Source organism: Macaca nemestrina, chromosome X (assembly GCF_043159975.1).
Source record: "Macaca nemestrina isolate mMacNem1 chromosome X, mMacNem.hap1, whole genome shotgun sequence".
Lineage (NCBI taxonomy): Eukaryota > Metazoa > Chordata > Mammalia > Primates > Cercopithecidae > Macaca > Macaca nemestrina.
Genome location: NC_092145.1, coordinates 151,200,871 through 151,228,868, shown reverse-complemented (window position 1 = coordinate 151,228,868; position 27,998 = coordinate 151,200,871). Strand labels below are relative to the sequence as shown.

Here is a 27,998-nt window from a genome sequence, read left to right as displayed (position 1 = left end):
ACACTTGGTACCATCACCATTTCCCTACCACGGTCTGTCCACTCCAAAGATAAACTTCTTCCACCCTATGATTATGTCACTCTTTGTCTTAGCCCATTCGAGCTGCTATGGCAAAATACCATAAACAACAGAGATTTTTTTTTTCTCACATTTCTGCAGGCTGGGAGTCCAAGATCAAGGTGTGGGAGGTTCAGTGTCTGTGGGGACCCGCTTCCTGGTTCATAGACAGCACCTTCTTGCTGTGTCCTCACATGGTAAAAGACGCAAGGGAACTCTCGGGGGTCTCTTGTATAAGGATACTCATCCCATTCATGAGGGCTCCACCCTCATCACCTACCAAAGGCCCCAACTCCTAATGCCATCCCCTTGGGGGTTAGATTTCAATATATGAATTTAGAAGGGCAGAGAGAAGCATTCAGAATTAGCACTGTTCAGTAGAAAAACATCAGGATTGTGTTCAAACATTTTTTTCCATAGTATCTTTCCTACTGCCTCCTTGTCTTCAGTTCCCTCCCCACCACCTGGCACCCAGATATCCCACCCTTGTCAGTGTTACCTCTATCCTCCCATCACTGCTTTGTTGTAGTAACAATATCTTGCATGTATCAAGTACTTGCTGTGTGCCAGGCATGATTCTAAATATTGACAGATGAAACTGTTTATTCCTACCAATCCCTAGGAAGTAGAAACGGCTCCATCCTCATTTACAGATGAGAAACCCAAGGTACTGAGAAGGTCCTGGCCTACCCAAGTCACCTCAAGGAGGTCATACAGCTGGGATTCAGAACATCATCCATCTGGCTTTGGAATCTTTCTCATTTTTTCATTTATTCATGATTCATTGAAAAAATATAATAAAAAGTATACATATGTATCTATGTCTACATATAGATACATATGTATATATAGCTATCATGTACTACGTGATGTTTTCAAATACAGTTGGCCCTCCACATCCACAGGTTCCCCATCCACGAATTCAACCAACTGTGGATCAAAAATAAATTGGGGGCTAGGCGCGGTGGTTCACGCCTGTAATCCCAGCACTTCAGGAGGCCGAGGTGGGTGGATCACCTGAGGTCAGGAGTTTGAGACCAGCCTGTCCAACATAGTGGACATCTCTACTAAAACTACAAAATTAGCTGGACATAGTGGCGCATGACTGTAATCCCAGTTACTTGGGAGGCTGAGGCAGGAGAATCGCTTGAACCCGGGAGGCAGAGGTTGCAGTGAGCCGAGATCGTGCCAGTGCACCCCAGCCTGGGCAACGAGCAAAATTCTTTCTCAAAAATAATAATAATAATAAATAGGAAAACAACAATTAAAGATAACGATACAGCAAGATAATACATATATTTTTAATTTTTTAAAAACGGCAGATTTATTACAGGAAGTATGAAAATATGTATTAAGGTTGCAATGGGCAGCACAGCAGAGAAGGGGCTACCTGCCCTCCTCCCCCTGCCCCATATATATTTTTTGTGTGAGACAGGGTCTCGCTGCATTGCCCAGGCTGGAATGCAGTGGCATGATCTTGGCTCACTGCAACCTCAACCTCCTGGGCTCAAGCAGTCGTCCCACCTCAGTCTCCCAAGTAGCTGGGGCCACAGGAATGTGCTACCACACCCAGCTAATTTTTTGTAGTTTTTATAGAGGCAGTGTTTCACCATGTTGCCCAGACTAGTCTCGAACTCCTGGGATCAAGTGATTCACCCACCTTCACCTCCAAAAGTGCTGGGATTACAAGCATGAGTCACTGCACCTGACCTATTTATTGTTTTTTAAAGACAGAGTCTCTCTCTGTTGCCCAGGCTGGGAGTGCAGTGGCACAATCATGGCTCACCGTGGCCTCAGCCTCCTGGGCGCAAATGATCCTCCCGCCTCAGCCCCCCAAGTAACTGTGAGTGCAGGCACGTGCCACCACACTCAACTAATTATTTTTATTTTTTGTAAAGATGGGGTCTCATTTTGTTGCCCAGTCCGGTGTCAAACCCCTGGCTTCAAATGATCCTTCCACCTTGACCTTGCAAAGTGCTGGGATTACAGGCATAAGCCACCACACCCAGTGCCAATCTTAGTTCTTTGCTCGTTATCTGAATTTTCACCGTATTTGCATACACCTGGAGTATTTTTTTAATATTTGTCTTAAATTGAAACAGTTGTCTTTTATTAAATATATCAATACATGTTAGTATACTAGTTTCATTTAGTTCTGTTGTTCGCATAATATACGTTCAAATAGCTATTAAATTTCAAACATTTGCCCTCACGCTTAAAATTATTTTTGAGTACCATCAGAAATGTGGAGGCCCCCAGAGAGTACTTGATGTCCGGGAATGCAGCAGTCGTCACCTTTTCCCCAGCAGCTTGAGAAAGGGCATAGAGTGCCATCTGAGCTGGATTTGAACCGGAAGTTTTTAGGCAAAGTAAGAAGAGCACTTCAAGAAAAACAAAGAGCAAAACCCGGCATTTTTGAGGAGAATGCAGCCATCTTGGTGATGGGGACCTAGGACACATGATGGCAGGAAGGAGGAAAAGATGCTGGCAAGTAGGGTTAGTGGCAGATTAACACCAGCTGAGACATGGGAACCTGTCCAGTTAGAAGCCATTGATTCATTGTTGAAAGATAAAGCTGGACGTAGTGTGAGTAAAGGGTGACCTGCCTGCTTGGTGAAAAATTAGTAACCACAGAGGTGACTGTCAAAACCAACCAGCAACCAGGGAAAATGCTTGTAGTGTGTTAGGTAAAAGAGAACAGGGATACAATACTCTGTGACCATGATGATTATACATATAAATTAAGATGCACAGGCCAGGGGCAGTGGCTCACGCCCAGCAAATAATCCCATCACTTTGGGAGGCCGAGGCAGGTGGATCACGTGAGGTCAGGAGTTCGAGACCAGCCTGGCTAACATGAAGTGAAATCCCATTTCTACTAAAAATACAGAAATTACCTGGGCTTGGTGGCACGCACCTGTAATCCCAGCTACTTGAGAGGCTGAGGCAGGAGAATCACTTGAACCTGCGAGGTAGAGGTTGCAGTGAGCCGAGATTGTGCCATTGCACTCCAGCTTGGGCGACAAGAGTGAAACTCCTTCTCAAAAAAAAAAAAAAAAAAAAGAAATTAAGATATGTAGAGAAAAGGGACTGGAAGAAATCCCCCAATGTGAGAACAGGAGTTGTGTTGATTGTGTAACAATGTGAGTTAATTTCTCCATCTTCCAAATTGCTTTCTCTTATATTCCCAAAGTCATATCTTGACTTAAGTTTGAGTGTGATTTGCAATGGTGCTATCCATCGTACATCTCTCATTTAGCATTCATGCTGTCTTCCAATTTCCAAATATTGAATCCAGAATTCATGAGTGTTCCAAGCTGCTGGAGACCACGCTGTAGGGCTGGAGAACACGAGCGTCTCTGAGCCTAGCTCTTCCTAGTAGTTGACTTGCAGCAGGAGCTGAGGCTTCTCCTGGCATCACCTCCACTACAATGTGAGCATTTCCAGGAAGCAGAACCCCCTACCCCAGCCGAGGCCCCTCCAAGGTTGTCTCATTGTCCTAGCCCCCCATTGCCCTGGGAGGAAGTAGCCACATGAGTTTATGGCCTGAGTAATGCTTTTCCCTCCTGGATGCTCCCCACATCTAGAGGATATGAAAATAGTCTTGGCAAGGGCGCCTGGTCTGCGGTCGTCAGCGGCCTGAGCTGTATTCAACCACCACCCTTGGGGTCCAGACCAGATGTTATGGTAAAACCCTATTTTAACGAGATCCTTCTGGTATTTCTTTTGGACGCCATCCGAGGCAGCTTCATTTTACACTAAATTCCATGTTACAGTGGGTCATCTCAAACAGGTCTGCAGCACATCAAAATGTTCTCACTGCACTCTGTTTTCTGTAGGAAAATGTTGTCGGAGGTTAGGATGGGAGTTGAGGACTGGGCCTTGAGGATTTTTTTCACATAAACACATTAAAATGGAAAGCTGATATGAACATGTTCAGTGATACAGACTGCAAAGGCAGAAAGAATTCTCCCCAGCATTTTTTTTTTTTTTTTTTGCTTTTTACCATGGATATAACTGGAGTTTACATATGATAAGAACTGCTTCTTGGGCAGAAAATGTAATCCTCTGGTGAGACTAATCCATCACTATTGAAGTGAAGGGAACCGGTAGTGAATTCACCCCACAGATGAAGATAGGATTTCTAATTCTCTTGCCTTTTCTGTTTACTGTTCCTAACTCCATGAGAGTATGCGTGTGTGTCTGTGTTTTCTTCACCATTTGATTTTTCATCCCAGCTCCCACTTCCTCATCCTTGGCCTCTCTTCCATCTTTATTTTTATCACACCCTCCCCACCTCCACCACCTTGTCCCAGCACTGAGAGGAAAGTGGGCAGCTTTCCAGGCAGCTGCAGTCCTGCTGGAGAAACCTTTATGATCCGGGAAGTATTGACTGAGGAGAAGCTGTGCTGACTCCGCTATGAATAGGGAGGTTGGAAGAATGTCAGCATTTGCAGAAACAAAAGGAAGTGCTACATGTACGTTCTGGTTTCATAATGACTGTATTGTAAAACCCCTTCTCTTTAGCCCACTAGATTGGACAAGTGTGTTAACCAATGGCTGTTGGGTATTCATTGATCATAGAGCTAGACCAACAACCAAAGTTGTTTACCTCTCATAAGGTGGCTTTCGCAGGCATGCCGAAATCACGTTATGAAACTCCCAGCCACAAACTCTAACATGTATTTTCACTTCCTATCCAATAAGGGATGTCCCCACCCCTTTACTCCCTGACTACTGTAGTCATAAAGGTACACTCCTAGTTCCTCCCTCTCTCTTTCTCGGCTTCTTGGTCCCTGTGTGTGATAAGGTTTCTTGTTGCCCTGTATGGCATGGTGTGGCATGCCCCAGCATACTCCCTTCCTTGGGAACTGAGTAATAAATTCTTTCCATGGCATTAGCCTCTTTGTGTTGTCACTCAGTCACCTCCATAAATTAAAACCCTTCAGGTTTTGTTGGCACCGTAAGATAATTTATTTTCTCTGCATAGGATTTTAGAATTGAAAGGGACCTTGTAGATCATTGAATTCCACCTGTCCATTGGTCAGAAAAGGAAGCCGGGAAAATTGATAAGGGCAGATCCAGGCCTCGGAGCACCTGGTTAAATGTGTTCTCTCTATAAGCCTAAGAAATGGTACCAAATTCTTATGTCATTGCATCCGATGTGATCCATCCTTCCTTCTTTCTTTTCTTCTCTTCTGTTTCTTTCCTTTGCTCTCAAGACTGGTGTATCACTTTGTCCCCCAGGCTGAAGTAAAGTGGCACAATCATAGCTCTTTTCAGCTTCCAGCTTCTGGACTCAAGCAGTCCCTCTGCCTCAGCCTCCTGGGTACCTGCGGCTACAGGCAGATGCCACCACACCTGGCTAATTTTATTATTTTTATTTGTATAGAGAGACAAAGTCTCACTTTGTTGCCCAGGTTGATCCCGAACTCCTGGGCTCAAGTGATCCTCCTATCTCGGCCTCCTAAAGTGCTGGGATTATAGGCGTGAGCCACCATGCCCGGCCTCTTTTTTCTTAATTTAGCTCTCTAATATGTGAGCTTTTTGGAAGATCCAATTTATCTCTGTTTGCTTTTTGTAATATGGGAATCATTCAGCCTCATTGTCACAAGGTAGACCTTGTTTGCAACTTTTGTTGTGCTGAAAACTATAATATAAATGGTGTTACTGATGAAGGGGTTTTCCTCCTCTTTTAAGAGGATGATATTTTAAACCAGAGGTTTCCACATTTTGGTAGTGTGCGGCATATGGGTTAAGAGTGTGGAGTCAGGAGTCAGAGGGCCACTTGCTATCTGGGTACCCTCATGGAAATCACTTTACTACTCCATGACTCAATTTCTTCATCTGTAATATAGATTTATTTGGACTGACTCATAGATTATTGCCAAGTCTCTATGATTTAATTCATATAAAGGACTCCAAGTAAGCACCCAATGTCATTACCTTTATTATTGTTACTGTTATTCTTGAGTAGTGTAATCGTTTTTAATCAGGTATATATACGGTCAAGAGCCTTCTTTGGTGTTTAGAGACTATCATTTGTATGACAGTCCTCTTTGTCAAAAAACTCAGTTTTTTTTTCATTTGCTGTTGGGCCTAAATCAATTCTTGTCCTTTTTCTTCTAAATTCTGTATTCTAAAAGTATTGAGGACTTAGTTTTATTCAGTTTTTTATCACCCTTCATTGACATCAGTTGAGCAGTTTCTCTGAGCCATTCATCATCAGTCTTCTCAGCAGTACTAAGGAGGAGTGGTCTGTGTGTTACAAAGTGAATTACAACAGGTTTCCTGCCTTCAAAGGGCGTCAGTCTTTTCAGAAGCCAGGAGATGCATGGGAAATGTAGGACGTAGCACACAGCACCATGATAAGACACAAGGATGGGGAGGAGTCCTAAGGGAGCTTGGAGAAGAGGGCAGTCACATCTGCAGAGAGCACGAGGAAGGCTGCTGTGGGGAAGGGAGGCCTGGCTGCAGCCATAATCACTGAGAAGCTTGGCAGGGGTGGATAAGGGAATTCTAAAGCAGAGTTTCCTGCCCTTGCATTTTGAAATTTGGGGATGGATCTTTTTTTTTTTTTTTAACAGAGTCTTAACTCTGTTGCCCAGGCTGGAGTGCAGTATCATGATCTTGGCTCACTGCAACCTCTGCCTCCCAGGTTCAAGAGATTCTCCCTCCACCTCCCAAGTAGCTGGAACCACAGGCATGTACCACCTGCCCAGCTAAGTTTTGTTTTTAGTAGAGATGGGGGGGTACCATGTTGGCCAGGATAGTCTCCTGGTCTCAAATAATCCACCCTCCTCAGCCTCTCTAAGTGCTCGGATTACAGGCATGAGCCACTGCGCCCAGCTGGGGCTGGATCATTTTTTGACATGGTAGACTGCCTTGTGGATGGCAGGATGTTTAACCACATCCTTGGCCTCCACCTGCATGTTGCTCGTAGCACGTAGACACCCACCCACCCAGACATTGCCAGGTGTCTTCTTCTTGGGGACAAAAACAGCCTCACTGGAGAACTACTGGTCCAGATCAAGAGACCAAAATGAGCGAAGTCATCCTATGGGAAGGCAGGCATATGATTGGAGCATGGTGAGAGCTGGCATGGCTTTAGAACAGGGTACCAGAGGCTTGGAAGGCCATGCTGAGGTGAGGGAGCTCGTCTAGGCCTGCTGGCCCTCGACTGCTTTGGAAAAGGAAAGCAATAGGTGGCTTATGGTGATCAGGGAAGTTACTGCAGTGGTTTTGTGTTGCATTGGGCAGCACATGCAAAGCTTGCGTGCTATTGCCTGACACCAAGAAAACGCTCACTAAACACCAGCTGTCATTGTTACTGCTGTTATTGTCAGGCATATTAGAAGGGGAGAGCTGAACAAAGGGCTGAGAGAGGATGAGGTCCCAGGACCAGAGTGGTGGCAAAGAGAAGACGGGTGTATAGCAGAGATACGGAGAGGACAGAGGCAGGGCATCTCGGAGGCCATGACATTGACTTACTGGTACTATATGCATACAGTCATCCCTGGGTATTCATGGGGGATCGGTTCCAGGACCTCCTTTAATACCAAAATCCATAGATACTCAAGTCCCTGATACAAAATGGCATAGTGGTTCCATATAATCTATGCACATCCTCCTGTAAACTTTCAATTAGCTCTATATTACTTATAATACCTAAGACATACTGCGTTTGTTTTATTGCATTGGTTTTTTATTTGTATTATTATTGTATTTTTGGGTTTTTTCCTGGATATTTTTGATCTGCAGTTGGTTGAATTGGTGAACACCAAACTATCGGATATGGAGCATCAACTGTATATAAAATCAGGTCAGCACACTTTTCCTGTAGAGGAGCAGATAGTAAATATCCTCAGCTTTGTGAGCCATGTGGTCTCTGTTGCACCTACTCAACTCTTCCCATTGTGGCGTGCAAATAGCCATAGGCAACACATCAACTCATGGGTGTGGTTGTATCTCAATAAAACTTTAATGACACACACTGGCAGTGAGCCAGACTTGGTCTGTGGGCCTCAGTTTGCAAACCCATGATCTAGACAATGCACAGATAGCAGATGGTGCCCATCAGCTTTGGATAGCTGTCAGTATTACAAGTGTGTAAATCTGTTAAATACTTAATAAAAATTCCAGTTTTAATGCTACAAATTGATACCCTTGGTATTTGTTTTAGCTGAAGATGCAAAACCAACCCCACAGCTGCCTGAGTATTAAATTCTACTTTTCTCTGCCAAATAAGCGGTATTTCTGAAGGCCAGTGACTGATAACTTAGCAGATTTTGCTGATGAATCAGGCCAACATTAGCTGGGCATAGTAGTTCGCTATATACCTCAAATGGTTTGTGAAGTCATTTGTGAAGGGTGTGGTTTAGCAGTGTCATAATTGCAAGAAACACAATACATGCACTTGGTTTGTTTTAAATCTGTTTATGTTGCCTAGTTAGATGAGACAAATTCTTATACAGACTCTTTCCTCTCTTGTGAGACTATTACAGCTTTTATTCCAAATGGACAGGACTTCACACGGAAGATCCTACCATCCTTTATAAAATGTCGTCCTTTGTGTAAGCCTTTCAGTTTATCATTATTATATTCATTTTTTCTCCCTGGGAATAATTTTATCTCATCTGATTATGCTCTGTTACTGTGTGTTATCTAAGGTCTATGACCAATTGCATGCAGAGGGTGGCTTGCTTTTCAATAGCAACAAGCAAGAACCAAGCAGAAATGTAAGGAGAGTAGAGCTGGGGGTAGTGTCCTCTCAGGGTGTCAATTCCCCAACCGTGGTGGGGTTGATGGGACAATATCTAGAAACATTTTTGGTTGTTACAATGGGAGTGTGCTATTGGCCTCTAGTGGGTAGAGGCGGGGGTGCTGCTCGACATCGTACAATGCATGGGACTGTGTCCGCCACAGCAAAGAATGAGCCAGCCTCAAAGTCAGCCATGCTGTGGTTGAGAAACCCTGCTGTCAAGAGATTCATCAGGGATACGCCTCCTAAGTAGGTGCCAAGCCTAGTGTCTTCAGGAATGTCTCTAGGCTAGCCTACTGGTGACACCAAGGTCACTAACCCATCACCCTCACACGATCTTTCATCAAGGTACCACCAAGCCCTTTATTCTCCTGCCCTTTAACTACTTCTGCATCTGCCACAGGGGCAGTCCTTGGTGCTTTGTTTGTCATTGACATTCTGGTCTTTGCTCCTATGGATGTCTTGTTGGGCAGAAGAGATGTGTTCAGAGACGCAGGAAAGCAGAGGAGGCACAAGGCACCGAAGTCTCACCACTCTGGCAGACTGCAAATGAATGCGCCCATTAGCCCTGGAGTCCAAGTGTGAGGGGTGAGATGCTGGCAGGCACGGAGGCAGGCATTACCTTCCGCAGTACCCTGGTACCTGGTTCCAGCAACTGTGGCCTAAGAGGAAGTGGTCAAGCAGCCTCTATTACATAGTCCTTGGGCATTGTCTTAGTTTGTATGGGCTGTAACCAATACCTTAGTCTGGGTAATTTATACACAACCAAAGTATATTGCTCACAGTTCCGGAGGCTGGGAAGTCCAAGATCAAGACGCCAGCAGATTTGGTGTCCAGTGAGGTCCTGTTTCTTATGGATGGCTCCTTCTGTGTCTTCACATGGTGGAAGGGGCAAGGAAGCTTGCTTTGAGGCTCTTTTATAGGGGCACTGATCCCATTCACGAGGGTGGAGCCCTCATGATTTAATTGCTTCCTGAAGGCCCCACCTCTTAATACTGTCACGTTGGGGATTTGTCTCCCACATACAAATCTAGGGGAGACACAAACATTCAGAATGTAGCAGGCATCTTCCTGTCCCAGAATGAATATCAGAACTAGCAAATAATCCTAGTGGCCATTTCATCTGACATCCTTATTGTTCCAACAAGGAAAGCTGGGACAGCAACCTTTCCACTCACTGTGGTCTTCTCTCCATCAAATGTGTGGGGAGTCTGGCTGCTGTCCCATCTATGTGTCTTATCAGCACCTCAAGGTGCATTTTATCCCTACACCACAGAAGAGGAAATGGCAAGCCCAGCCAAATGAAGCGACATGGGCCAGGCACCCAGTGGCAGAACGAGGACAGAACCCAGCCATCCTGCCTGCTGCTGACATTTTCTCCATCCAGCCCTCCTGCTTGCCTTCATGAGACCACATGGCCAGAAATCAGTAAGAAAATCTTGCAAGCAAATGGACTGAAAACCATTGCTCTAGAGGCCATGTAGAGATCCATTCAAAGAAATGCAGCTAGTGAAAATTTCAGCAAATAGGAGGACTTCTGTTAACCATGGCATGGAATGCACATCTCCCAGGTCTGTATGAAGGTGCCTAATTTCCAGTCATGACAACCTACCCTTTCCAAAAGAGGACCCAAGCTGATGAAAGACCTTCAAAGTCCCCTGTAGAACTTTATCCTGCGTGTTTGTCATTGTGCATCTGCATAGGATATTCCTTTCAGCAGACAACTTTCAACTCTTTGCAGAAGTCTCAGGCGCCACACCCTTCGTCCATCTTTACTGGTTCATCTCTTTGTTCCAAGAAGACTTAATTGAATGTGAATACTGTTCTCCGTATGATCTAGAAATGAAATCTATGTTGGAGAGCATAAACATGTAGAGAGAGAAAGTTATGCAGCCAAATCATGTACTGAACATTAAAAACCCAGATGAGAGAGAAATCAAGGGCACGCTCTCGCCGTGGGTTAGACTGAGCTTTGCACACCGTTCTTTGTGAGTTGCCTGAGCTGCACTCAAGTTGGCTGCTGTTCAGAGCTGCCAGTGGCCTAGCTGAGCAGCCAGGTGGAAATGGAGTCTGTGTCCATGCAGGGAATTCAATAATTTTGGTTCCTGTGCCTGTGGGTGGGTCTTGGAGTGTAAAGTAAAAAGCGGAATCTCGGAGTCACATAGTCTACAGTTCACAGTTTAGTTTGGCGTCATATCACATGATCCTTGGGCGGGTTACCTGATGTCTCCAATGTTTGTCCTTATGTGTGAAACAAAAACAGTACCAACTCCAAAGAGCTGCTACAAAGACTGAGGTAGTGGACAGAGTGCCCAGGTTTGGTTGAAGATGGTAATGTGGTGAGAATCGGCTCTGTTTCACAGAGCATGTGACTGCAGGTATCAGTTCTGTGGCCCAGTGCTGCTTGCAGGAATGAATGAGTGAGAGTGGATGAGTGAAATATCCCAGGAGCGTGAGACTTTCCTTCCACAATTGCTCCATCAGCCATGAGGTTTGCTTGTCAGGAGCCGTCATCAGCACCTAATGCTGCATTCTGGTGCATTCAGTAGATGTTTCTAGACACTGTTTCATGGTGGCTAAGAGTGGTTTCTGGCTGCCTAGGCTTAGATCTCAGCCCCACCCCTACAAACTGAGCAACAGGAGCCTGTCAGTTACCCTCAAAAGATCTCAGAGACCTGATTCATCAAGGGGAAAGGGGCAGTGACAGAATGATGCTGAGAGGCTTAAAGCCATTGAGTAGGAGCCACGTGAGTGGCCCCCATCAGCCATGAGAGTCATGATGTCTATGAGAGAGGAATCACTGTGGCCCAGAATAGATAAGGAAGATTCCATGTAGTGGATCGTCAAGCCAAGAATGCAGTGAGGTCCTGCTTTATCCATTGACTGGGGTTTTTCCCTTCCACACTTTGCCAAAGACCTCAGTGATAAAAGCTTGCAGGTAAAACTCTATATAGCATGGCGGAGAATAGAGACGTTGGTGAATCCAAGGGTGGGTTGCTTCATTTTGGTAGGAGTGTGTAGGGGAAAAGGAAGGTGGATAGAGAGAAAACAAGTTAAAGGAAAAAGGTAAGGTTGTTGTAAACAGCCTTGGCTTATATCCTCCAAAAATACAGGGATGGAGGAACCCTTGGGGGTAGGGGAAACTGGAAAGGGCTCCTTTGCAACCTAATGTAGGCGGTTATAGTTTTGTAAAAAAATATGCAAGGCGCTGTGCAATTGATTGTAAAATTAATAGCAGCTACCCTATTACCTGTTAGATAAATCTCAGCTACACATTTGATATATTCTTTACAACCTGGCGATGGGGACAGAACAGAGGGTGGATTGAGGAGGTGGGAGAGTAGACAGAGAAAAGTGAAGTGTCAGAAAGCAGCAAGGAGAGCACAGCGCAGAGCTCCTCTCCTGGAGGAACATTCCCATCTGGTGAGCGATTTGTTTATTGCAAGGTCAGTTTGCATTTGGATAAGGGGAGGCAGAAGAAGGGCGCTGATATGGAAGCAGAGGGAAGCCGGCTGCCAATGCCCCCCATTGGCTGAATGAAAAACGGCGGAAGAGGAGCACTTGTCCAGCAAGGCTGACAGTCCTGCCTCCTGGGCTAAGCAGATTCTCAGCCTGCAGAGTGGCCTAACCAGCGAGGCAGAGTGGCTGCGTTCCGAACTCCCTGCTTCCTGCTCATTTGCCTCATCCATGGAAGAGGCAAACAGTGTGGGAGTTGAAAGCCACACCATGGGAATGCCTTGGTGTCCACCCCACCTGTTGCCAGGGAGCCGAGCACTGGGGGTTCATGTTCCTCACCCAAGATCCCCCCATGACCTCCACCTCCCAAGGATTTCAAGCTCCTGTGCACCCCCAGGCCGCCTCTGCGCCAATCAGTGACCCAGCCCTGCCGGGCGGGGTTGCCTGTTTTAGGAAGCTCCCTGCAGCAGCCTAGGCTTGCTGGCAGTAGGATGCTACCTCCCTCTCTCTCCTTGATGAAGGGCTGTCGCAGCTTCCTCATCATCCCCAGACCTCCACATAGACGCCCACTGTCATTGCCTTCTTTCCTTGAAGCAGGCGCCATCCGCAAGAGCAAGACGTGGCTTTCTGTGTATTCAGTCCTGACCCCCTTCCCAACAGCTTCATTCAAGAGCCTTCATCCAAAGCTGATCTGAAAACACTTTTAAATTGCCAAGCATCATTGATCAGCAGCTTCCTAGAGCGGCAATGAAAGAGATGCACTGGGGGAGGAGAGGAAAAGAGCCAGCATCTATTAGCAAAGAGAAAATTCCCAGTGTTTTGAGAAAATGACTCGGTGCCACACCAGTCAGTCCAGAACGGCCTCTTCTCCATCTTCAGTTGTTGGGTTGTGATACACTTGCCCCGCGTGCCGGGAGCACTCAGGGTCAGCGTTTGCTCTTCCCTCATCTTGGGCTGAAGAAAGGTACCCTGTGTGCTTTCAGGGGGTGACACAGAGAGGCTTCAGTGTGAACTTCTGCAGAGTCTTATGAACCACGGAGTTTGCGGGGAGCCTGGAGCCGAATTTCAGTAACAGAAATGTCCAACTGGGGCATGCAGGGCAAACTATTGTCTGTTCTGCTTTGTTCTTAATAACACTGAAACGGTTTTACCATTAGAGGTCCTTGTTTCATCACATACCAATCCTGGTCTTCCTGGGTCTGAAGTCCCTCCCTCTCTCCCTGCCCTTTCCCACCTTACTGAACCTGAGTCAGAAGCATTCCTGGGCATTCTACAGCCGTGTCTGTCCCTGCAAATTAAGTGTGTTTGAAGTCCGCGGGCCACCTTCAGATCTCAATGGCTGCACCTCCTCCCTCCTTCAATTCGGGTCTCACTCAACCTCGGCTTTCCCCTCTTGCTGCAGGTTTTTCCCACTCGGCTTTCACATTTGGGATTGAGAGCCACATCAGCCAGTCCAACATCAATGGGACGCTGGTGCCACCGGCCGCCCTCATCTCCATTCTCCAGAAGGGCCTGCAGTATGTAGAGGCCGAGATCAGTATCAACGAGGTACGTAGCTGCTGGGCCCGGCCCCCAAACAGCAGAGCCCTGGGAAGCTACAAGAGCTTGGAACACATTGGAAGCTAACATGCATTTCCCTCAGGCATTTGGGATTAATTCCGCGGCAGGGTGCAGTGGCTCATTCCTGTAATCCCAGGACTTTGGGAGGCCGAGGCAGGAAGTCTGCTTGATCCCAGGAGTTTGAGACCAGCCTGGACAACATGGTAAAACAGCATTTCTACAAAAAAAAAATTTAAAAATTAGCCCGGTGTGATTGTATGCACCTGTAGCCCCAGCTCTCGGGAGGCTGAGGTGAGAGGATCAGATCACTCAAGCCTGAGAGGTTGAGGCTGCAGTGAGCCATAATTGCGCCAGTACACTCCAGCCTGGGCAACACAGTGAGACTCTATCTCTAAAATTAATTTTAGAAATAAGAAGAAGAAAGGAAGTTGGGTTTTTTCCCACCTTGTGTTCATACCGGTTGTGTGGATACACAGCAGCAAGCTTCCAGTGCCCCTCCCACATGGCTCCGTGTTTTTGACTTAAATGTAGAATCACTGGCTGTTAACTGATGTAAACACTTACACTGCCACATCCGAAAAAGATGCCGCACATCTTCAGCTGCTCTGGGCTTCGGAGTGGACGTTTGCCTTGCACTGACACAGACTTGCTCTCTCTTCTTGATTTCCTGGAGCAGGTTGGTTAGAGAGGGGCCCCACACATGGTCAGGTGGAATCTGTATTTCAGTGGAACCCAACAGAGGGCATCACCAGAGGCTGCGTCAGGGCAGAGAGGTGATGGCTCTTGTGTTAACGAGGATCTCAAGGGATGCTTTCATTACTGGGCTCGTTGTAGAGCAGATGGGGTAGGAGGATGGAAAAATAAACGCACATTAAAATTGTGCACTTGGCTTGGAACCCCTCCCACTTTTTAGATTAGTCCACAGTGAGCAGTTGTGCCAATTTTATACCAGTTTTGGTTTTAAACCACACACCTCACCCTCTCTTGTCCCCTCCTATTCTGGTCTCATGATTCTACAGTGAAGATCCTCATGACTTCTGGGGAATAATGGGATCCACAAACTTTCTTGCCACCTTCACCTGAGTCCCTATTTTATTTTTAGAGACCGAGTCTCACAGTGTTGCCCAGGCTAGGGTGCAGTGGCACAATCATGGCTTACCGCAGCCTCAACCTCCTGGGCTCAAGTGATCCTCCTGCCTCAGCCTCCCAAAGCACTGGGCCCACAGACAGTCCCGGTTCCTGATTTCTCAATCCCCTGCAGCTTCCTCCCTCTGCCCCCTTTCTCCTACTCTGACCCAGGCGTGTGATTCTACTGAATTTTCCATAATGTACAGTGATCTATCCCACCTGGCAGTCACGTTCTTCCAGGATTCCCTTTGTCCCATCTTTCTGGGAACTGGTCTTGCCCTTACAAACCCTTCTCCTTCACAGCAGGTTACACTGGTTTCTCTTTACCTTTTAAATAACTCTTTTAGAAAATCACAAAGTAATATATCCTGTTTTCTTTTTCTTTTCCTTTTTTTTTTTTTTTTTTTTTTTTTGAGACAGGGTCTCTCTCTGTCATCCAGGTGGCAGTACACTGGTCCGGTTATAGCTCACTGCAGCCTCAACCTCCTGGCTCAAAAGATCCTCCTGCCTTAGCCTCCTGAGCAGCTGGGACTTATAGGCACACACCACCACATCCAGATAATTTTATTTTTTGTAGAGATGATGTCTTGCTGGTCTTGAACTCCTGGGCTCAAGCGATCCTCCCGCCTTGGCCTCCCAAAGTGCTGGGAGTACAGGCGAGAGCCACTGTACACGGTCCCTGTTTTCTTTCTTGCACTTTTGCCTGCCATTTTTCGCAAAGCTGTGGCTTTAGAAATTCCGGTGTTTCTTCCTCTCTTGTGCTCCTTTTTCCCTGGCAAACCCCTTCACACTGGGTACCCGGGATCTTCCGCTGACTCCTTCTGGCCCTGTCTAGTGTCTTCACTGCAAAACACACACACACGTGTGTGTCTAAGAGGACTTGTCCCCAAGGTCCAGCCAGCCCTCGGATCTCAAGGCGGCTGTGACTCTGTTTTTCTGTGCTCATTGCCTTCTACCTCTCATCTGTTGAGAAGCCTTCGTTTCCTTTCCTTGGTACTCAAGATTCTAGCACTCTAGGGGCTAATGAAAAACCGTCGCATTCATCACAATGGTTTCTAATCATTAAAAAGTGAGACACGCCAGGGGCGGTAGCTCACATCTGTAATCCCAGTACTTTGGGAGGCCAAGGCGGGAGGGTTGCCTGACGCCAGAAGTTCTAGACCTGCCTGGCCAATATAATGAGACCCTATCTCTACAAAAAAAAAAAAAAATTAGCCAGGTGCAGTGGCACATGCTTGTAATCCCAGCTACTCAGGAGGCTAAGGCAGGAAGATCAGTTTGATCCAGGAGTTTGAGGCTGCAGTGAGCCATGACTGTGCCCCTGCACTTCAGCCTGAATGACAGAGCGAGACTCTGTCTCCAAGGGAAAAAAGAGACAGTGTGCCCGCGGAGTTTAAATGAGGACATGTTGTTACTACCTTGGACAGTTACTATGTTTTGTCATGTGCTTGTTCGTTTGGGTGTGAACATATGAAGGAAGAAGGGGGGTGTGGGAGCATCTGGACCCATCGGTCACCATTGCCCACCCCATGGCCAGAATCAAGGGCCAAGAGTGCCTGAGGTGGTGATGCAGCTAGTTCTTTACATAGGTTGTATTGGTTTTTTTATTTTGAATATTGTCTTGTAATCAGAAATCATCTGGAGTGATGTTTCATTTAGTTATTCTTCAGCTGAAACCTGAGCCTTTCAGTTCTTCCTCATTTCTGAAGTAATTCAGGTTCAGAGCATATAAACATGTGTTTGCACATCCAGATACACCCCCAAGGTGTATTGAGGTTCACCTGATTTGAATATTTGGCATGCTTCACAAGGAAAGAACCTCCTGCTGTATTTGTAAACGTGTATGGAAAGTTTTTCGTGGTAAATGGAAATCAGAGAATCAAAGGATGGTCAAAAAAACGTGAATCAAAACAAAATGATGTCAATTGTGTCCCGGCTCTAGTTAGTCTAACTCTGAACCCAAGGAGTCATTTCAGGTTGCAGCAAGTGCTTATTTTATTAAATCCCATGGACAGAGGGACCCAGAATCCAGGCCTAAATGCTGTGGGCATCTCATTTGGGCCCTGCTTCTGATGCGTCATCCTCCCATATAATGGATGGTCATCTGCAGAGATTTTGCACACTCGCGATAGCACCTGGGCAGGGCTTCTCCACCGCGGCACTCAGTATTTGGGGCTGCATGTTTCTCTGTGGTGGGGCCATCCCGGGCACTGTTGGATGTTGAGCAGCATCCCTGGGTTCCACCCACCAGATGCCAGGAGCACCTCTCCTCCCTTAGTTGTAACAGCCAAAAAAGTCTCCAGATGTTGCCTAATGCCCCGCAAGGAGTCACAGTCACCACTCCCTCCCCCCACATTGAGAATCATGCCATCAGGGATAGCACTTTTTGTCAAGAATAAATGGCCTTTTTGTCCTCAGTGTCCCAGTTGGGTTTGACACTCAGAACAACTGTCACACTTAGTTCTTACCAACAGTTTGTCATGTCCCCTTCCCTGCCCCCCTGCCCACCATGGGATCCCTTCACCCCAGGCTTCCAGGCTCCAGGTCCATGCTGCTTCCCCCGTGGCGCCCTGGTTGCTGGGAGCCAGCTGTTTATGCCCCACTTCCCTGCGCTTCTCCTGCCCAGAGAGCAGAGTCCTTTCCCAGAGCCCTCACCCACGTGAGCTGACAGCTGTACCTTGGCTTGCTTCCCCAGGATGGCACAGTGTTCGACGGCCGCCCCATAGAGTCCCTGTCACTGATAGATGCTGTGATGCCTGACGTGGTGCAGACGCGGCAGCAGGCATTCCGAGAGAAGCTCGCTCAGCAGCAAGCCAGTGCGGCGGCAGCGGCCGCTGCCGCCACGACCTCAGCCAGCGTTTCCCAGCAAAATCCATCGAAGAACAGAGAGGCCACGGTGAATGGGGAAGAGAACAGAGCACATTCAGTCAGTGAGTGCAGGGGCTCTGGGAGTTCCATGGGCCTCTCTGGGTTCATTGTTTTCTTCTTGGGCAAATCCGAACGCCTTCTTAAAATCCTGCCTGCTATAAATGTCTCAGAAGCTGCTCTCTAGTGTTTGCTTACGATCTGACCAGAAGAACTTCCCATTCCATTTTTTCCATCACAGCCCTTGGACCTGACCTTCTTTACCATCATCTTCAACTTTAGGAAATGGTGCTGCGTTGCTGATCTGAGAACTCTTGTGTAACACATGATTATTGCCCATGATAAACAACAGTGTTTCATTCATGGACATATTTAGTCTCAGCCTCCAACTTTCCATGCTGAGGGGTTTTGGCCAAATTATGGTATAATTATTGAGCTTGCGGTTCCTGCCAAGGGCACCGGGCCCCAGACACTAGACATAGGCTTATTCGGTCTTTTTTTCTTTTTTTTTTTTTTTTTTGAGATGGAGTCTCGCTCTGTCGCCCAGGCTGGAGTGAGTGGCCGGATCTTGGCTCACTGCAAGCTCCGCCTCCTGGGTTTACGCCATTCTCCTGCCTCAGCCTCCCGAATAGCTGGGACTACAGGTGCCTGCCACCTCACCCAGCTAGTTTTTTTGTGTTTTTTTAGTAGAGACGGGGTTTCACCGTGTTAGCCAGGATGGTCTCGATCTCCTGACCTTGTGATCCGCCCGTCTCGGCCTCCCAAAGTGCTGGGATTACAGGCTTGAGCCACCGCGCCTGGCTAGCTTATTTGGTCTTTGCAAAACCCCAGGACATCAGTCCCTGTTAGGTGATTGCCCATGAGTATGTGGCAAGTCAGACAGAGCGCCCAAATTTCTACCCAGAAAATTTGCTCCACTTAGACCTACTGCTCTATACACCCGTAGGGACGCCACTTCAGGGCGCAAGTTCAGAGCAAGCATATGCACCGTGCATGGCGCACCGTGTGTGTGCGTGTACTCGCATGCGCGGGTATGCGTGTGTGCATATGTATGTTGTACATGTGTATATCTGCATGTGTATATGCCTGTGCGTGTGTGCACGCACGTGTGTGCATGTGAGTGTGTGTGCATGCGTGCATGTGCGTGTGTGTGCGCGCATTTGTGTGTATGCGTGTGTGTGCACGCACCTGTACCTGTGCATGGTGTAGTGTATGTGCATGTGCCTGTGTGTGCATGCGTGCGTGCATGTGTGTGCGTGCGTACATGCCTGTGCATGGTGTAGTGTATGTGTGTGTGTTCCTCCTTATTTGAAATCGAGCTGACTATGATGCTGGTGTCTTAAACCTGGTATGTCTTGGCTCCACAACTTCCTGGTGTGTAGAGAGCCAGCCGGATGCCTCTGACGAGGCTGCAGCCCAAGCCAAGCCCTGTGACAAGTTACCATCCACAGGCACCAGCTAACAAATTCCCTGGAGAATCAGATCCAGCATTTAATGGAAGGTTCACAGATTGTTAATAACGTTTCTAGTGCAATAGGGCGACGGAAAGGCCACCTGCCTCAGGTAAAAGGAAAAAAACCTGTCACCAGCCTTTTATTGATAAGGTCCCACAATTGTGGGGCAGGAAAAGAAGAGTCTGGCCCCCCTCCTCTGTGCATGTGACCAGTTCACCCTGGTTGAAATTTTGGAACAGCCACCCCAACCCCGTTCTCATACCCCACATCTCGTGCCTGACCCACAGCCCCATCTGTGGAGACAGGAGCGTTGGAAAGCCGCATTTTGATAAGAGTGAAAATACTGGCTGCCATGCCTGCCTGGAGTTACCAGGCCCCCAGCCACTGCGTGGCTGGCTAAGTTGCCAGCTTCCCTCTTGCCATTGCCAGGGACAGTGGATCTGCCACACACAGAAAGATGTTTCTCCTCTCTTCCAGCCAGATGGCACTTTAAGAGCGTGGAAGAAACACCAACATTGAAGAGTCCCATTGTTGTTTGAATCTTTTGTATCAGGCTTCTCGAGCCAAGCAGGACCACCAGGCATTTTATTTTTTACATAAACAGCACTCCTTACTTAGTGACAGGTAACCTAATATCACATTGCTTCTGTTTCCCAGGTTTTCTACCAAAGCACCTTTATGAAAGACAAATGACGAAGCATGCTCAATTCCTCACCGTTTCTCCGTATTGTGAAATTGTTAACCATAGCTAATTGTTTGATGATCAGGCTATATTGCTGCTTTCTCGGGAGTATAAACCAGGGGCTAGCAAACTTTCTTTACAGGGACAGACAGTAAATGTTCCAGGCTTTGAGGGTCATGCAGTCTGTGTCACGGCTGCTGAAGTCTCATAGTGCCAAAGCCGCTGTGAGAGTCCGCTCAGGCTGCCATAACAAAAGGCCACACACCAGGCAGCTTAAGAATTTGCTCTCACAGTTCTGGAGGCTGGAGGACTGAGATCAAGGTGTGGGCAGGGCTGGTTACTTCGCAAGGCCTCTCTTGGCGTGTAGAGACTGTCTTCTCTCCATGTCTTCACCTGCTCGTTCCCCTGGTTGTGTCTGTGTCCTGATCTCCTCTTCTCATAAGGACACCAGTCCCATTGGGTTAGGGCCCACCCCTGTGACCTCCTTTTACCCTGCTCACCTTTTCGAAAGCCCTATCTCCAAATACAGCCACATTCTGAGGTCCTGGAAATTGGGGCTTCAAGATAGGAATTTTAGGGGGACATAGTTTGGCCCATAACAGTAGCCATAGGCAATTTGAAAACATGTGGAGCAGCTGTGTGCCAGTCACACTTTATTTATGCAGAAGCAGCCAGGGACTAGGTTTGGATCATGGGCTGTAGTTAGCTGGCCCCAGTTATAAAGAGTAACTATCACCCAGGCTGGTGTGCAGTGGCACAATCATAGCTCACACAGCCTCAACCTTATGGGCTCAAGGGATACTCCCACCTCAGCCTCCTGAGTAGCTGGGACTACAGGTGTGTACCACCATGCCTGGCTAATTTTTTTGTTGTTTTTTTGTTTTTTCAATAGAGATGGGGTCTTGCTATGTTGCCCAGGCTGCTGTTGAACTCCTGGTCTCAAGCAATCCTCCCTCCTCAGCCTCCTGAGGCACTGGGATTTTGGGTGTGAGCCCCTGCACTTAGCAAATTGTTTTTATTCCTCAATGAAATTTAGAGACTGTCAAAATATAAAGAAACCTAAAATATTTACTAAATTGCACTAAAACCACGATTCCGTTAGAATCATCAGAGGTAGGCCGGGCGCGGTGGCTCACACCTGTAATCCAGCATTTTGGGAGACTGGGGTAGGTGGATCACTTGAGGCCAGGAGTTTGAGACCAACCCTGGCAACATGGTGAAACCCCGCCTCTACTAAAAATACAAAAATTAGCCAGGTGTGGTGGCGGGTGCCTGTAATCCCAGCTGCTTGAGAGGCTGAGGCATGAGAATTGCTTGAACCTGGGAGGTGGAGGTTGCAGTGAGCCGAGATTGCGCCACTGCACTCCAGCCTGGGCAACAGAGCAAGATTCCATCTCAAAAAAAAGAAAGAAAAGAAAAGGGATCATCAGAGGTAGTATTACTTAGTACATAAAAAGAAATATTTCTGGAAACAAAAGCGCCCTTTAAGTGTGTTTCTCTTGTATTGGTAAGCCATTTGTCTCTTTGTGTTTCCTGTAACAGATAATCACGCGAAGCCAATGGAAATAGATGGAGAGGTTGACATTCCATCCAGCAAAGCCACAGTCCTTCGGGGCCATGAGTCCGAGGTGTTCATTTGTGCCTGGAATCCTGTCAGTGATTTGCTAGCTTCCGGGTAAGGATGTCAGGATGGGGGCGCTCCAAAGTTGGGGAGATGGGAGATGCAGGCTCTTGCCCTTCTCTGGAGTTCTGCCTTAAGGAACACACACTCCCCTTCTTACCCCAGTGTGGGCAGACCGAGGAATGGGTGGCTCTATGATCCATTTCTCTACATGTCTCATATTGTGGAGAAGCCATCGTTCCAAGTCATTTTCTTCATGTGGTGATGAGGAACACAACAGCATTTAAAATTACCAAATGCAAAGATGGCAAGGAGGGAAACAGGGATCCAGAGGTATGAAAAAGACAGAAGAGCACGTGCTGAAAATGCCATCTGGCCAGAGAGTAAGCTGTGGAGAGCTTCTTATCCCGTTTGAACCAAACGCCAGAGGCTCCTGTGTTTTTATTCTGCAGATCCGGAGACTCAACTGCAAGGATATGGAACCTGAATGAGAATAGCAACGGGGGCTCCACCCAGCTCGTGTTGAGGCACTGTATACGAGAAGGGGGCCACGATGTCCCAAGTAACAAAGATGTCACCTCACTGGACTGGAATGTAAGCGTCTTCCACCCCCTGGGCACTTTGAAATTGGTAAAATCAGCCAGCCACCAGGGGAGGACTGCGGCCATGGAGCTCATGCAGACATAGGAAGCAGGTGGTCCCGTGTGCTCAGCCCCACTCTAATGGGCTGCCAGAGAGGTGCTCTTGGCTTCTTTTTTTGTGTGGGTTTTCTTTTTTTTTGAGACAGAGTCTTGCTCTGTTGCCCAGACTGGAATGCAGTGGTGTGATCTCAGCTCACTGCAACTTCTGCCTCCTGGGTTCAAGCGATTCTCTTGTCCTCAGCTTCCCAAATAGCTGGGGTTAACAGGCTCGCGCCACCACACCTGGCTAACTTTTGTATTTTTAGTGGAGATGGGGTTTCACCATGTCAGCCAGGCTGCTCTCGTACTCCTGACCCAATGTGATCCTCCTGCCTCAGCCTCCCAGAGTGCTGGGATTACAGGCGTGAGCCACTGCCCCCGGCCAGTCTTGGCTTCTAAGAGGTATTAACAAGGCTGCATTTGGCAGGCAGCGAGCTGTGTGTTCGGTAGCCGTATCTTTGCATGTGAGCATGCCATAGCAAAATGAGCCTGTGGCCTCATGGTGGGAAGGTAGGCTGGGAGCCCCGAGGTAGTTCTCCTGGAGAGATACGACGTGCAGCCCAGGAAAGGTGACTCTCCACCTTGGGATTTCAGCACCAGGTATCCTGTGCGTTGACACATGGGATGCACACAGTTTGGCTGCTTTTTATTTTCTGCAAGGTTTCGCGATACCTTTCAGCATGGTATTTTCAATTCTGTCATTAAGGAACACACAGTGGCAAATGGTTCCAGTGTAGCGGGCTCCTGGGAGAGGCTCTTGGAGCTGTTTGGTGCTGCCACTCCTAAGTTGTTTTTGTGTGTTTCTGTCTCTTTCTGGCCCTCAGACCAATGGAACACTCTTGGCTACAGGTTCATATGACGGTTTTGCAAGAATATGGACGGAAGATGGTGAGTTCTGTGTCCTTCGTGCTGAGGTCGGGTAAGAGGAGTTGCCAAACTTAACCCTTGAGTGAACAGACCGTGACATTGAAGTCAACATGTTTGTTTTTACTAACAGGTAACCTGGCCAGCACCTTAGGCCAACATAAAGGCCCCATCTTTGCCTTGAAATGGAACAGAAAGGGGAATTACATTTTGAGTGCTGGTGTAGACAAAGTGAGTATTAGCTTACAATATATCCCTTTGATCCACAGGTGGTTATATATTTTTAATCTCAAAATACCATCGTGGTTTCCTGGAACTCTTAGGCTTTGTGCTTCCCCTTAAGAAACGAAAAGGATTTGTTTAGGCTTTGTTTTTGTGGTTTTGATCTTTCTGTTAATTTGTAACACATCATCTCTTAATATATTCTGTCCTGCAGACCCTTGTGCAAAGCTTCCCTTTATTTGAGGTACATGGTTCAGTGGTAGAGAGAGGAAAATCTCCACATTGCATTTGTCAGTTGCCAGAAGGAGCCATGTGGTATGGGGTGTGCCCCGCGTGAACTTTCACCCACTGAGGGGCGAGTGGCACAGGCTGTGTGTGTGCTTCAGGCTTCGGCTTTCCTCGTTTGATAAACTGCTGCTTCCCACCATAGACTGCAGATTTCTCTGAGCAGCAGTCAAGCAACCTGGCTACAAGGGCACACTCTCCAGATGGCCCACAGAGTCAGTTTAGAATTGGCTTGCTCTGCAGCTGGGCAGGGCTGCAGGGATACACGGTGGCGTTAACTCCAGGTGCATTTAAAAGCCATCGATGGGGTGGGAACCCAAGGGCAAAGAGTAAGGAGATGCAGACTTCATCCCGGGCCTGAGTCTGATTCAGCCAGAAACCTCAGCCTCCCTGCATTTCACTTCCCTTCACTTGGCCAGCGACAGGGCTGGCTGGAGTCATGACCCCAGACAGCCTTCGTGGAACAGTTGTGCGTTCCCGAGACTCAGCAGGAATTGCTTTGGAAAAGAAGCATATTATTTAGAATTGAAAAAAAAAAAAAAAAGATGTGTTTTCACATCGATTTGTGTTTCTACAACAAATGGAAACATTGCCTGAATACTGGATGCCCGGGCCTCCACAAAGCTTTGCATTTTGTGATGATTTCAGGATAACTTGAAAACTTACTAAGTCTTGAAGTTCGAGACCAGCCTGGCCAACATGGTGAAACCCAGCCTCTACTAAAAATGCAAAACTTAGCCGGGCGTGGTGCCAGGCACCTGTAATCCCAGACACTTGGAGACTGAGGCTCGAGAATCTCTTGAACCAGGGAGGCAGAGGAGGTTGCAGTGAGCCGAGATTGCATCTCTGCACTCCAGCCTGGATCTGGAAGAAGAGTGAGCCTCTGTCTCAAAAAAAACAAAACAAAACAAAACAAAAAACCTGACTAAGTCAGAGCTTTCTATTCTTTCTAGTTCTGAAAGTTATTATAAAATGATAGACTTGGCTGGGCGCGGTGGCTCATGCCTATAATCCCAGCACTTTGGGAGGCCAAGGCAGGCAGATCACCTGAGGTCGGGAGTTCGAGACCAGCCTGACCAACATGGAGAAACCCCATCTCTACTAAAAATACAAAATTAGTCGGGTGTGGTGGTGCACGCCTGTAATCCCAGCTACTCAGGAGGCTGAGGCAGGAGAATCACTTGAACCCGGGATGTGGAGGTTGCGGTGAGCCAAGATCGCGCCATTGCACTCCAGCCTGGGCAAGAAGAGCAAAACTTTGTCTCAAATAAATAAACAAATAAATAAAATGATAGACTTGACCTCTGAACATCATCCCACTTTTGGAGAAATTGCTAAATGAAATAATTGCATTTGGCAAACTGTCACACAGGCCAAGCCTGGCTCCTCACCTGATTTTTTAATGTAAATAAAGTTGTATTGGGACACAACCACACCCCTTTGTTGAGACTTCTCCATGGTTGCTTTCATGCTACAGTGGCAGAGATGAGCAGTTGCAAGGGAGACCGGATGGCCCTCAAAGCCTGAAATTCCTGCTACCTGGCCCTTAACAGAAAAAGTTTGCGAAGTCCTGCACTAGGGTATAACTAGGTCAACAAATCATTCATTCATAATTGCTCTCTCTCTTTTAAGCCAAAAAACCTTTCTTTCAGACTTAGTAGCCTGGTTTATGATATTTTAAAAGCCAAGTTGCTGTGGTTGACACATAAACGTTCTTATGTAGCTACTATCGGATTTTTGCCAAGATGTTCTAATTCAAGTAACATGCATATGCAGCACTTTGCTGTGCATTCAGTAGGCTCTCAGTAATTGCTGCTTGAGTTATTAAAATAACTCATGAAAATGACAGCATTTTTCTTTATCAAGCACTTCACTACTGCGTGTGTTAACCCATCCAGTACTGCCAAGATAGGAGACAGGCACAAGTAGGATCACTCCCATTCTATAGAAGATGAACTGGAGGCCCAGAGAGGGTTATTAATTTGCCTAGGGACACACAGCTGGTGCAGAGTGCAGAGGGATGGGAGCTCAGGCCCTGGTCACCGGTAACTACTGCCCTTTAACTTCCGTAGAATTCTAAATTTAACAAAAAATTCTGTTTGTTAAATAGCCGGCCTCCTTCCTACCTGGAGACTGTTAACATTCGTGATTGTTTTTCTCACTGATTATCAGTCTTAACTCCACCAGGTGATGGACTATGTGATCAGTGAAAATGCATATGTGGAATTATGTTAGTCTCTTGGGCTGGGTGCCATCCACTATCATTACTTAGTCAACCACAGCAGGAGTGAAAATAATGTCCTTGTACATAACACTCGGGGAGAAAATGTAACTTAGCGGATGCTGGTATTGACCAACACAGAGTGACTAAAATGTGTGTCACATTCTTCAAATGTTTGCATAACTGTTTTCTTTTGTCCAATGTATATTTAACATCAACTAAGAGACCCAGTCACTGATGTCATATGTGAAATGGTATCAGAACTGTGAAAGAGTTTATATATTCTCTGCAGTGTTAGATTTGTTTTTGCGTGGCTAAATTAAGAAGAGTTACACCCCAACAAAGAAATGTTAATTGGTCTAGGACTGATCCAAAACCCAGGAGTACCAAGTTTCAGAGAGACTCACTGCTTGCTTTCCTCTGAAAATGTCCACAGTCAACACAAAATAGAACTCTTTCTTTTTAAAGCAAAATCTTGACTGAGTGTCACTAACAGAGAGGTGTAAAATTTCCAATTAAGTTGAAAATTCCAGTTGATGAAGATGTAACTCCAATGCTATTCATTGAGCTGGTTTTCTAAGTATCTTCCTAGCATCAGTAAATTAATAAAAATTCATGATTTCCTTTGTTTTCCGAGGGAGAACTCACCTTTCTACTTAGTGTTAGACCAGTACATTGGTGCCTGGCCCCAGTGCAAGCCAATGGCTCTGCCATGTCTAGTGTCCCCGGTTCATGGAGGGATGGGCAGAGGCATTTTTAGAAATGCTTGTTTCTGCAGCCCTTCACTTGGAAAAATGCCACAAAGATCTTTAGAGATGCTTTGTTCCAGGTTTTTCAACATTTTTTGGCATTTGGGGATGAGGAGGAATTCCTACCAATTTTGGTAGTTCTTGCAAGTATTCGTTAGGGATGCTCTGTCCTTAAGCCCATTTATGCCTAGTGTTCCATTATCGGAATGCTAAGCATGTGGGAGTTATTTATATCCTACTGCTCAGGGTCATTGCCAAGGTCTGATTGCAAGAATTCAAAAAATTGCAACCTCAGGCATAAATGAGTTAAGGGAGATGCCAGCATATGTGGCTGATGGCTTCATCAAGCATGGCCATCCAGATTGCTAAGTTTGAAACATGCTGTATTTTAATGATGTGGTATGTGAGAAAAAGAAGGCAAATATCCCAGCAAGGTTTTGATACTGATTACATGTTGAAATGGTAATATTTAGGGGCATACTGGAGTTAAACATAATAGATTGCTAACGAATTTTACCAGTTTCTTTCTTCTTAATGTGGATCCTAGAAAATTGAAACTAGCCCGTAAGGCTCACTCTCTATCTCTGTTGGACAGTGTGGGTTTATAAGGAGAAGGGCTCACTGTCTTTTCTTGTATGATAAATGTTTCCAGAGAAAACTGCGGGAATAGTTACTAACTTTTTCCTTTGTTTGCGGAGCACAGACAACAATAATTTGGGATGCCCACACAGGAGAAGCCAAACAGCAGTTTCCTTTTCATTCGGGTGAGTTTTTTTGTTTGTTTGTTTGTTTGTTTGTAATTCAAAAATAATAATTCAGGTTGAGCCCAGTGGCTTACGCCTGTAATCCCAGCACTTTGGGAAGCCAAAGCAGGTGGATTATATGAGCTCAGGAGTTCAAGACCAGCCTGGGCCACATGGCAAAACCCATCACTACAAAAAATACAATAATTAGCCAGGCACGGTGGTCCACACCTATAGTCCCAGCTACTCAGGAGGTTGAGTTAGGAGGATGGCTGGAGCCCAGGAGATGGAGTTTGTGGTGAGCCAAGATTGCACCACTGCACTCTATCCTGGGCAACAGAGCCAGAGACCCCGTCTTAAAAACTAATAATAATCCAAAGTTAGGCTTGGCACTATGGCTGATGCCTGTAATTCCAGCACTTCGGGAGGCTGAGACAGGAGGGTCACTTGAGCCCAGGAGTTCTAGACCAGCCTGGGCAACAAAGCAAGACCCCGTTTCTACAAAAAATATAAAACATTAGTCAGGTGTTGTACACACCTCTAGTTTTAGCTACCCAGGAGGCTGAGGCAGGAGGATTGCTTGAGCCAGGAAATCAAGGTTGCAGTGAGCTGTGATTGCACCACTGCATTCCAGCCTAGGTGACAGAATG

General features: G+C 46.8%; 1 protein-coding gene across 7 annotated transcripts in view; it reads left to right on the top strand.

Moving 5' to 3' along the window:
- Nucleotides 1-27,998, top strand: part of LOC105478105 (transducin beta like 1 X-linked) — a 257,027-nt gene that overhangs the window by 207,772 nt on the left and 21,257 nt on the right. For 6 of the 7 annotated variants that reach the window (XM_011735088.3, XM_011735087.3, XM_071088961.1 and 3 more), the window contains 7 exons: nt 13,677-13,822; nt 17,658-17,892; nt 21,506-21,638; nt 22,037-22,178; nt 23,089-23,152; nt 23,262-23,359; nt 27,309-27,369. In XM_011735088.3, the coding sequence (XP_011733390.1) occupies nt 13,677-13,822; nt 17,658-17,892; nt 21,506-21,638; nt 22,037-22,178; nt 23,089-23,152; nt 23,262-23,359; nt 27,309-27,369 (879 nt within the window). The remainder of the gene's footprint in view (nt 1-13,676; nt 13,823-17,657; nt 17,893-21,505; nt 21,639-22,036; nt 22,179-23,088; nt 23,153-23,261; nt 23,360-27,308; nt 27,370-27,998) is intronic. The other variant, XM_024791641.2, reaches the window with a different exon arrangement.